This window comes from Thamnophis elegans, chromosome 5, assembly GCF_009769535.1.
Source record: "Thamnophis elegans isolate rThaEle1 chromosome 5, rThaEle1.pri, whole genome shotgun sequence".
In the NCBI taxonomy this organism is placed as follows: domain Eukaryota; kingdom Metazoa; phylum Chordata; class Lepidosauria; order Squamata; family Colubridae; genus Thamnophis; species Thamnophis elegans.
This window is the reverse complement of record NC_045545.1, coordinates 685,332-697,383: the sequence shown is the minus strand read 5'-3', so window position 1 is coordinate 697,383 and position 12,052 is coordinate 685,332. Positions and strand designations below refer to the sequence as shown.

Here is a 12,052-nt window from a genome sequence, read left to right as displayed (position 1 = left end):
ATTTATTCAGTTAACTTGCACAAATGACATTATTTGGGGTTTTCTGATCTGCTTAAGATTATTGAGTTAGGAAATAGTATGGAATTCTTTTCTGTTCTTCATTCTATTAAAACATAAAAGAATAGATTGGAGAAGGGCATCCGTGGTTTAAAGTCAGGTGTTATCAATGTGCTGATGATATCAATTTTATTTTCCCCAGTTTTTGAAGTCATTGCAAGATCACTGTTACTATTAAACTTTAGTCTAGATGTTTTCATAAGCTGCGTCACAGCCAATAAAGCAATGCTATCTGACAAGAGGGTGTCTATATGGATCAGTGGTTCTTATTTTTGGGACTGGACAAGCAACAGGCACTGAAATGGATGCATTCAGCCCTTCAGGGAGTGTATTTTCAGTGTGCTGCTAGATTCATCTTTGTCAATTACAACCCTAATGATTTAATTATTTTGGACAGTTTGGACTTACTGATTAAAAATATAGGAACATACATTACTATGTGATGATTATTAGCCCAAACTGACCAATTTATCTCAGTTTTACAGGAACGGAAGTCACTTTCGGTGGCTTCTGATCTGAGTTCAAGGCATTGATGGTAGCTTTAAAACAGCTGGGGACATTGATATTTAAAGGACAGCCTCTGTTGTATCACTTGCCTAAATATTAAATATAAAAATTTGATGAGGGGTTTTTCCTCCACCTTCCCTTTATTCGAAGAAATGCAAATGTGAGACATGGGTTTTCTATTTGGCTTATGAAACTCTCTTCTCTCAAAAGCCTGGCTGGGACATGCCTTTGTTTTCTTTCAACGTTACATAGAGACCTGACAATTTATCCAAGTTTGTTGGTAGTTTAGCTTGGTTAATCTGTTTTATCTATCTTGGTTTATTTATCATGTGCTAATAAGTACTTTCATATTGATGTGTTTGTTGGTTTTATCTTCACCCTGAGTTCTCTTGATCCAGTGCAATTATCAACATTTTATTAAGCAAATAATTAAAGTGCACAGATGTAGGAGATACGAAATAGTAATTAATAGATGGGGATGATCCAGTTGATTTCTTCTGAATACGTACTACGACTCACCAAGAGAGATGGATAGTGATCGTGTAATATTGCATGCACGATAAAAAAATAACTATTGGGAGAGGACTGCAATCTCCATTTACTAAAGTTCACACTTTGAAGATTTGCAACAGCTCTGCAAGATAGTCTTGTGTTATTCCTTACTTTAAAGCTGGAATGATAGTTAGGTTTTGAACCAGAATTTTACAGCTTTTACAGGTTTGGGGGCATTTTAATATTTGGAGCTGGCAAACATCTTACTATATCTTCCTAGTATGTGATGTATTTCTTTTATTTCCCTTTAATTTCAGTGCACCAATGCCTTATTTGATCGGAGTTCACTTCAGTTTAATGGAGGTAAGTAACTTTCTCTTTCACCGTGTCTATATGTTAAGGCTGCGTAATGTGCAAGCACTTTAAAAGCCTAACTGGCTGTCTTATACTATTCCTGAAAAGGCTTCAATATTTTAAAATAAATGCAACTTATGGATAATTGGAAGGAAAAAAAAGAAGGCAAGTTGGTTAACCTTGGATTCCTCTGTTTTATATGAAATTCTCTCTAGTTGAGAAACAGAATAGAGCTTCCCATCTTCATTAGCTACAGCGGAGAACAGTTTCTTCCACGTGAGCCCTTGAAGAAGTCCTAAACATATTGGCATCAAAAAGGAATGCTGAACATTCTCCCAAGCTCTTCTGGCAGTGGGCCATTTAATGATATCTAGACTTCTTCATGGAAGGGAATAGAATTATGGAGTGGGGAGGAACCAGGCAGAATCACCTGCTTGTTTCAAATATGCTTGCAATTATTTGAGAAGTTCAGACTGAGTGAGAACTAGTAAAGGAAAAAAAAATGGCCAGAAACTATTATAAGAAAAATAATCTTCCCCACAGTATATCCATATATGATGGGTATCATTTCATCTAACATATAGATACATACAACTCTAGCCTATTCAACAGTATCATGGAATTGCTTCCATGATATCAATAGGGACATGCCTATATATTAAATGTACACAATCATGTGAGAATATAATATATTATCTGTTTCTTACTGCCTATAAATCTGTATCAGCTGTGTTTTATCAGTCTGTGCTTGCATTGGTCAAAAAAAGGAAGGTTTAAGGAATCCCCTGCTAACCAGGCCAAATATCCACTTGTTCTAGTATTTTGTTTCTCACAGTGACTAGGCAAATATTGGATAAATGTTTTTATATAGTGACAGAAGAATAGGAGATCCTATTCAGGCATTCCAAGAAATAATCTGGACGAGTATTATTTCTAAGACTCTGAATTTCATTAATCATGGTAATGATGCATTATATAAGGGAATTCTTAATACACAATGCTGCCATGGAAATATTTATTTCTGACCTAGATTGCTTCATCTCTAGTTTGTTTGCTTGTTCATTTACAATTTAGATTTGTATGTAAAAAACACGTGTATGTTTTTAAATGAAAACCAGAAAGAGAAGCACTCAAATGCTTACGTGTATATTTTTTCTTATTCAGAGAGTCAAAAGCAAGTCACTGGAGGATGTGGTGATGCTAAATGTTGACACAAATACATTGGAAACACCATTTAATGACCTGAGCAATCTACCAAGTGAAGTGGTGAGTATATAGTTGGTTTTATCCTCTTTGTTATTTGAATTACTTATTTTTCCCTGCTAAGTTAAAAAAAAAAACCTACCTTCCCCCATCAAATATTATGTTATCAGCTATAGATTTCCTATTTAATGGTGTCTTGTTTGTTTGTTTACTTGCTTTTGACAGCTGAGGAAATGTTGAGTGGAACATCATATTTTTTATTGTGAGGAAAAAGGGGAGATCATAATTATAAAGCTTGCTGCATTCATTAGGCAGAGCAGTTTTAAATGCAAGAGTCTCTTCATCTCATCTTAATCATTATATTACAAAGTAGGCATTTCTGTCTGCCTAGTGGCATATCTTGCAAGGGAAAAAAAGGAGTTTTTGAAGGCAAAAAGAAGGGGGCCAATTATCGGCTTCTGGTTCCCTGCCACCTGCCAGCACTCCTCCTTTTAATTAATGATCTGATGACATTGGTCAATATAATAAGAAATGCTTGTAGAGTGGGGTCAGAAAATGCATACTTTGATCTCCTTCAACTTTCTGAAACATTTATTTGTTTTGTCTAAATTACTTCAGTTTTATTTTAATCTCTTCCATCCTGCTGAGGATGGCATGAATTGAAAACTCTACACTGTCATTTGCTTTGGCAAAGCAACGATGCCATACTTATAATTCTATTTGTAAATTAAACTGCAAAATCTGTTTGTCATAAGAGACATTGGATCCTTTGAAAATGACGAAAACTGTCTTTTGTCTGCAAAGGCAGATAAATTAACTGGCAGTTACACTCGGACTTTGATCTCATGAAGTTTTTTCTTCTTCTGGATGCTTATAATAGGATGTATTCTACAGTTCATGTTATATAGACACTCCAAAAATAGCATTTTACTTTCTTTTGGTATTCTCTCAACATGATTCTGAAAAAATAAATTCCCTACCACCACCACAGTTTGTTCATTTTTAAGACAGAATTCATATCAGAATATTTATTGATATATGTTATTTAAAACAATAAAAGCATAATAAATATTCAAATTAATGTTTTACTACTTTGCATTTGAAAATAAACTAACAAACATGAGTAATAGGAGATTACATGGTTCATTTTAAAAACTATTTTAAACAAATTAACATCAGAATAAATTTAAATCTCAAAATATTGTGATTATTGATGGAAATATATATTTTGATTTTGCACTAAGAAGAAGTGATGTATGTCCCATATAAATTCGTAGGGCTATAGTTGGGTAGTTTCCAAGAATACAGAGTTCTGAGTACAAAAGAGATTTCTCTTTTTATGCACCCAATGTATGAAGAGGTTCACATTTTTGCATAAATCTACTAAAGATGATCTAGGCTGCCTATATTTCTATTCTGGATTCTTCTGTCCTGTTTTTCTAAAAGACAATATGATTTGACAGATTGCCTAAAATATGTAGTAGAAAATATATATTTTCATATGTTTATTAAAGAAAATTGGATTGAATAGAATGTCAATTCAAAGATTTCTAGATACTTTTATCTACAAGCAAGCTTGTATATTAATATTGGTGGAATAGAATCTTTTGCATGAAAAGAAAACATCAATGAATTGTGGTAAGTTGTTAGTGAGAACATACTGATCTGTTTATGAACTTACTCCATATGAAATCCTACAAACGTCTTATATTAATTAAAGTTTGTCCTTTATAGAATAGGCAGTGGAGCTTTTACAAAAATGAACATTCCATGTAAAATATTAACATAAGACAATATATTATTTGTATACTCTAAAAAGTTTTATTTTTCCCTTCTGGTAATACTATAGTTTATTTCTTTTACCAGTTGTTTAACTGTCCTGATTGCTTCCATTCTAAATGTGCCTTTTTGTAGATCTCAGTTGTTAATTAAAACCACATCTAAGCATAAATTGAAAGTGGAGTGCTTATCTTCTCTGCAATTTTGTGAGTTTATAGACCAAGAAAGGTTGATACTGCATTATGTACATATACAAATGTTGTCTGTATGTGGCAACAATTTTGATGGTGGTTTTAATAATAAAAAATAAACAGGATTGAGAAAGAATATCAAATAAAAATACTTATGTTATTATTCTATAATGCCTGAAAAAAAATGTGAATCTGTGCATATAAAATAAGGTTCCCTTCCTTGTGTACATTGCATCTAATGTCTTATTTGTTGTATATAATCTACTCTGATTTATTTATGTATTTATTTATGTACCATGTTTGCCCTGTTTTCTTTTGACCCCCAAAATAGGCGCTTGGCCTTATTTTTGGAGAGGTCTTATTATTTTTGAGGTACAAGAGGTGCTGAGCGTGGTCACCTCATGGCTGCTGCCATGTTGCGCTGCTGTGGCGGTGAGGTGCATCGCTGGGCCTGTCACTCTTTTTGTGATGGCCATTAGCATGACAGAAGGGACGAAGTGGCTAAGGCTGTGGGGGGGGGGCATTAGGTAAGGGTGGGGGATGTGGGGGGGCATATTCCCCCCTCTCTTCCCCCCCCTCCGGCCTCACCTCCTCACCTCGTTTTGTTTGCGTGGCAAGCAACTAGAGGAAATGATGGGGACCAGCTACACATGCATTTAAATATTTTCAAGGAGGGCTTATTTTTAATGCATGCAATCAAAAGCCCAATTGGGCTTATTATCCGGGGAGGTCTTATTTTCGGGAAAACAGGGTCTTTAGTATTTATATATTTATTTATATTTCACATTTCTGAACCATCCATTTCCTTCAAAGACATTAAAATGTTTTATATATTAAATCTAGATTTTATATATTAGTGTTAAAAGAGATAAATTAGTGTATTACTGGAGACATATACAAAATGAGCATATAAATAAACCTTTACATTTATTCTAGGAATCAAAAAAATGAATTCAGAATTGTTTCCAAATTCCTGAATGCTTTTTCCGGCTCAGCTTTTTATAACCCAAAAGACTTAAAATATTACATGATACTTATTCCTATTGTTGTATTTACAAGTCCAGGATTTGTAAAATTGTGATACATTCATGTTACAAGATCTCATTCATTGAGAATGAATAATTGCAAAAAAACGTTAGTTGAAATTTGAAAAACATTATTCTTTGGCAATAATATAATCAGTGGTTTAATACAATTATCTAAAAATTAACTTTTCAACTCATTCACCAAAACATTTAACTTACACTTACAGTCTTTATCCCTTCTATACACGGAAAATATGTTACTTTTTATTAGATTGACTAGGGGTCTTAATTATTCAAAGTGGTCACATGTGTCCTAAATTATCTGTTTTATTTCATGTGGACCCTTCATGTGTTTCATTCTGTAATGTGTGTTAATCTCAATGGCTTCATTCTCACATTTGCACATAATAGTTTAGATTTATTGACAATTAATAATACTACCATGCCAATAGCAGTTTTGCTACTCCTAAAGTGTTCGAAATTGGAAAAATAAATCAATACAAGGCTTTTTAGGAACACTTTGTTTCTATTTCTCTTTTCCTGTCTTCTTCCAGGGATCCCTAGCTTTTATAATTCATCATTTCACTGTAGATTTATCTTTTGGTTTAGAGACCTAGCTGCCTCCCTTACAAAAACAGTGACTCCCTTAGAAACAGGGATTTAGTTTAATTTAGTCATTCAGTTCTTCTTTCCTTATATGTCAGATTGGAATTTTGGTAGAAAATTGGAAATCAGTCAGGAAAAACTCCCCTTGGGTTAAAATTTTATCCTGAATTAGCCCCCTCAGCCTGATACCCTCCAGATGTGTTATAATTGTAACTCTCAAAATTCTTTGTCAGCATGATGTGCTGACTAAATTATATTGATATAATAGGCCATATTGCAGAGAAAATTCAGCAATCTGGCAGATTCCACTTTAGTAACAATTAAGATGTAGGATCTGCAACTGGCATTTTTGTTTCACCCGAGTTTCTCATGGCTAGAAGTGGTTGTCCCAGATGAGGAAGGGAGATGGACTGGTTGGGATTATTGTTTGGGCTATTGGGCACATTAGGAGAACATATTTTCTCATCATATAATGCCATGGCGAGTTTGGACATAAAATTCTCATCTTTTTATTCCCACCACCTCTTTTAGCACCTCAGGTTTCTCTTCCTTTTCCCCATTTCTGGGAAACATTTCTGTGACACATTTATGAAATAAGCACTATGGTGCAAATCTCTCCTCCACACACACAAACAATTTTCATTTATAAACATGCTATGACTTGAGAGAATTTGTTCTGCTGAGTAGTGGGGGAAGCTGTGCCTGTGGCTGGGTATTTTATGTGATAGATGCTGATTTCCCATTTTGATTAAAAATACAGAAATGAAGAATCAAGGGTGGTGCATGGTGCATTCCAAGGGAAGACTTAGTGGACATGGAGGATTTCGGGCCTTGGAGTTGGTTTGTTTGTTGTTGGTTAGTTCAATTTCTTAGTTACCCATCTCAGTTAATGACTCTGGGCAATTCACAGTTCAAAAATATTTTTCTCAAAAAAAAAAAAAAAGCTAAAAGATTTAAAAACAACAATAAAGAATCCAGAATAAATATCCATAGCAGGCAACATACTTGGCCACTTAGCAGTAAAGCCAGGAAAGGGGGCCTGTGACACAAATTTAGCATTTCAGGTTCAGGAACATAACCAGGTTTTTAAGGGTTTATGAAAGACTAACAGGGTTGGGGCCATTCTAATCTATCGAAGAGAGGATGTTCCATAGAGCAGAGGCTCAGGGCATCTCTTAGCCTCTTCCTCAGCTCCATCGTACACCGCGGGGAGTATCGGGAACTCTGAATGTGGAGAGGCCGCTCAGGTTGATGCCACTTTGCTATTCCATTGAGCTACAAAGCTTCAATTGTTTTCTGGAATAACCCCAAGCTTGCTCTCAACCCAGCGGGGTCTATTAGTCACCTGGAGCTGGCTAATCAAAAAGGTCTGCCTTCCCTGCAGAGGAGAGGGGCACCCAAGAACTTGAGGCCCACCGGTAAGTGATCTGTCCATGGCAGGGGAGAAATCAACCCCCCTTCCCCAAATTCAGAACACGCAGCCATTGCTCTGACAGAAAAAAAACCAGATTGAATGTATCACCGCTGCTATGAGTTGGGTCCTGGATGATTTGGCCAGCTCCACTGTTGCCACGGTGGCCACAAACTCCTGAGCTGCCTCTGACCCCGTACCTAGAGATTGCAGGTTGAAATTTGTTTGCTACAATAGCCACAGCCCTAACTGACCTGTCCATGTCCAACTTAAACAGTGTCTCACATCTGGCAATCTGTGGAGCACCTGGATGCCTCCCAAATATCCCAGACAATCACCTGGTGCCAAACCGGAAACTGGCTAGATAGATCTCAGCCCCAGCCAGGACTCGGTAATGCATTAGCTGGATCAGCATTTTTTTCAACAATTAAGTTGTGGTCAAGGTGGCTTCATCACAGATCGATTTAGCATTCATCATCAGCAGAAGACAACTTAGAACCTTGAAAGCCTGCCATCTGGGGCTAGGGTTGAGTCTGAGAGACTGGAATGTGTTGTTGGTTTGCGCTCCGAGCTTGGCGATTTGGTTGCAAATGTTTCATCCCCATTCGAGGAGAGATTTTCAGTGCTCTTTGGATTGTGTTTGTCTGGAGGAGCACTTGCCTTTAAATACCTTTCTGAGCCCTGGTCTGATTTCAGGTTATGTGATTGGCTGCATGTAGTTGCTGAGTCCTTGGTTTTAAGTATTGTCTGTAAATTGATGCTTGTGTTGTTGTTGTTAGGTCTTCTGATCATTGGTGGGTTCCTACCCGTTTGAACTGGTTCAGCTGAACTAGTAGTGGTTTTGTGGCCTGGGTAGCCTGACCCAGGCCACCCAGGCCTGCCACACTCCTGAACCGGTTCTCTGGGTGGCGCCCATAGGCTCCACCATCTTGTTTTATGCTTCTGCGCATGCACAGAGCAATTTTTATTGCACTGTACAGGCGCGTACAATGTGCATCAAGCACACACGCCATGCGGCCACGAGCAAACCAGCAGTAGTGACTGCTGGAACCTCCCCCTGCTTCTGATGATGTCATGGTCTGGTTTCGAGTTGATTCGATCGGCTTCGTGTGATGTGGTTCGATTTCTTGGGATCTGTTGAGGTATAACTTTGATGGCAGTGTGGCTATTGCCTTTGGAATCGTGGTTGATGTTGTTCTTTTGTTTTAAGTGGTTGGTAATGTCAATGTTTGTGTTTACTGATTTATTGGTGGAAAAACCAGGCTTCCAGTATTCCCTTTCTGGAATGTGCCACAGGAGCAAAATACCTGTGGCTTAGTTATTGAAGTTGCCACCGCTTCCTCTGTACGTCTTTGCAGATGGTTAGATTCTAGAAAGGTTCGGCAGGGAAGATGAAACTACAACCCAGGAATAATTTTATCTGTTTTGATTGTACTGTACGGTACTATGGAATATTTGTTTTTATGTCTCTGGCATATTTTTTTTGAAAATCTGCTGTTTCACCAGCTGTGTAGGAGTTGGGGGGGGGGGGCAGGGGTACAGGACACTGTTTTTCTTTCAGACCAGAAAAGAAGATTAGGTTGGGAAACATCTTAACGAGTTTTAAGTATATATTTTTTTTAAAAACCTGGTAACTGATTTCTGAATGTATAAGCTCTTTAATGGCCTTCATTCTATGTGAGCAACAGGCTTTCAGCATTCCAAATATATCTACCATCTTCAATTATCTTTGCCATAAGATATATCTTAATTAATAATGCAAATAATGTTGGCTAATTCTGCGATATTAGGAAGGTGATTTCCATTTTGGACAAATATTATTAGATAATCTTGATCCTTGATGCCATTTCTTTCTAAGGAGCAAGGCAGACCTCCTCCTCCTTTTGAAAGAATGGGATCCCGTGAAGAATGATCAGTCCAAACATCCTTTGGACATAAGCCCATGTTTTCATAATAGTTCTATTCTTTGGTTATCATATCTTTATTTCCCAAAAATCTTTCAAGTTTGGTATCTCATTGTAAACACAGTTACTTGTTTCCAGATAAACAGATGATGGATGTTGAAATATCCAAGGTCAAAAGACCTGGTTGTTTTCTATTTAATAAGCAAGATGTGTTCAGAAACTTAAAATACACATTTAAATGGGGGTAAAGGGGTGGGGATTTTTTAGTACTTTTTAAATTGTCTTTTATGTAAGCCGCCCGGAGTCCTTCGGGATTGGGCAGCATATAAGTTTATTAAAATTCAAATTCAAAATTCAAATTTATTTGGAAGTTTCCTGTCATTAGTTCTTGCCAGTGTTGTCTGACAGTCATTATTTAAGTATCATTGGTTTCTTATATACTAGAAAAGCATCTTTAAAGTTATTTGGGGCAATATAAGGGTAATATTTAAATTATTTAATTTAAGGATACATTTGTTAGTTGAGTTGTGTTGATATTTTAAACAAATTTGTGTTGTCATAGAAAAGAAAAAGGGTTTTAATGATTGGAATTAACAATATTCTTCTGTAAGATGTAATTATGAGGAAATGAAGTTAGATTTGTTGTAGCTGCTAAATATATTAATACTATGCTGTATATATAATATTATTTCTGTGCTAGCAACTTGTTCCCATGTTTCAGTTTTCAGTTTCTTTTCTATATCCCTTTTCCCTGCTTGATGTTTTATTAGTTTCCTCTTTCATATAAATAATACAATTTATTTAGTGTGCAATATTTTCAGGCCTCTGTTGCTAATCTTTTTATTTTTTCTTTCAAAGATGTAAAATGCAATTAGAAATAGTACAAATTATCAAAAGCTTACTCTTGAAGTGGTAATAGTTCCAGCATATATAATGTGTGTCCTTTGTATTTTCTGAAAAATATTTGTCTCCTCTATTATTTCTCCTTTTTCTTTCTTTTTACAAAATACATAAACTTATACAATAGAAGCGGTTATGTTGAATACTCTGTATTATCTTATTTCATGTATTTAAATACTTACATGTTACCTTCCATGGTATAACAATTTAAACATTATATTTTATAAAATTTAATTTGTACATGCCAGAAACCAAATTTAAAAAAGCAGCTTTGTAGGCAACTGCAATCAGTTTCAAAGTCTTCATTGCCAGCCATGCATCACCAGGATTCTCTGCCAGTCACTGTTTTTTTGAACCCTCATTGTTTATCTTGTGCCATCAATAATCTCATCCAGCTCCCCTGCCTTCTGTCAATCTCTCTTGCAGTTGTTGTCATTTTTCCCAAACATCAAAGTCTTCTCCAGTGATTCCGTCCTTGGCACGTTGTCTTTCATTCTTAGCAATCTGATTCATTTTACCTGGTATTTATCCTTCTTGTAGCTCAAGTTATTTTCAGAAGTTTTTTAACCACACCGTATTTCATAAGGCATTATTTTTTCTTCATTCTATTTTGTGATGATTCAGTTCTATCAGGCATATCTGATAGCTTAGAAGATCACGGACTGAACATTACTTTTCTATTTAATGTGAAGCCTCTGCACTTCAATATTTCGTCATAATCCTTCTCTCAAGTAGCAGATAGTCTTTCTTTCATTACCACAATTGTCATCCAACTAAATATTTAAGTCCAGGAAAATAAACTTTTTTACTGTTTCAGTATCTTCACCGTTTATCTGCTTTGGGATGGTTTTGCTATTAAAATAATCTTAGATTGTTGGATGTTGTTTTTAGTTTTAAAAAACTTTGAACTATCTGACTTTTGCAGTCTTTTCTTTTACATTCATTATTGTTTTCAGCCACCCAAGTAATATTTCCAATTTAATTTATTTTTATTAATTATTTCTTCCAGTGATTTTAATTTCAGTTTCTTCTATTCCAGCATTTCCAAGATATGTTCTGCATGTAAATTAAATATTTGGTGGCAATATATAACTTACACATTTTCTTTTCCAAATTTTTAACATAATTGAGGTGCTTCATATTAAAAAAAACTCTGTTGATTCCTAGGCATCATGCATATTTTTTAATAGGGAGTTATTTTAAAGACTATTGACAATTTATTGTGGCTTGGACATCAAAAGCCAAATTAAAAATAAACATTTAATGTTTGCATTCACAGTGCAAAAGTATATTCTCATAGAATATTACATATAATGTGATTTTTTTTATTATAATTAGACTTATAATTTACATCCCACCATAAAAAGATAATTAGAGTAGAAGCTAATGAGCATGAAATTCTCATTAAATTCAGGTCAGTCTAATTCATAAAATCTTTTAAAAAGGGAAAACCAAACTCTTTCTATGAAAGTAAACTTTTTTTGACAAACCCTTTCTGTAGAGAGAATTTATTAAATAGAAAAGCAACTTCTGGAATTAATAATTCATGTGTCATAGTGATCCTCAAAAGACTCCTGGCAGAAAACCTCAAATCACCTTGTAGTTTGGTAAGGGAAGCATTGG

At 35.3% G+C, this 12,052-nt stretch overlaps 1 protein-coding gene across 2 annotated transcripts in view; it reads left to right on the top strand.

The window, feature by feature from the left end:
- Window positions 1–12,052, top strand: part of DENND1B (DENN domain containing 1B) — a 159,114-nt gene that overhangs the window by 102,150 nt on the left and 44,912 nt on the right. For both annotated transcript variants that reach the window (XM_032218349.1, XM_032218347.1), the window contains exons 11-12: window positions 1,374–1,419; window positions 2,575–2,676. In XM_032218349.1, coding sequence (XP_032074240.1) covers window positions 1,374–1,419; window positions 2,575–2,676 — 148 coding nt within the window. The remainder of the gene's footprint in view (window positions 1–1,373; window positions 1,420–2,574; window positions 2,677–12,052) is intronic.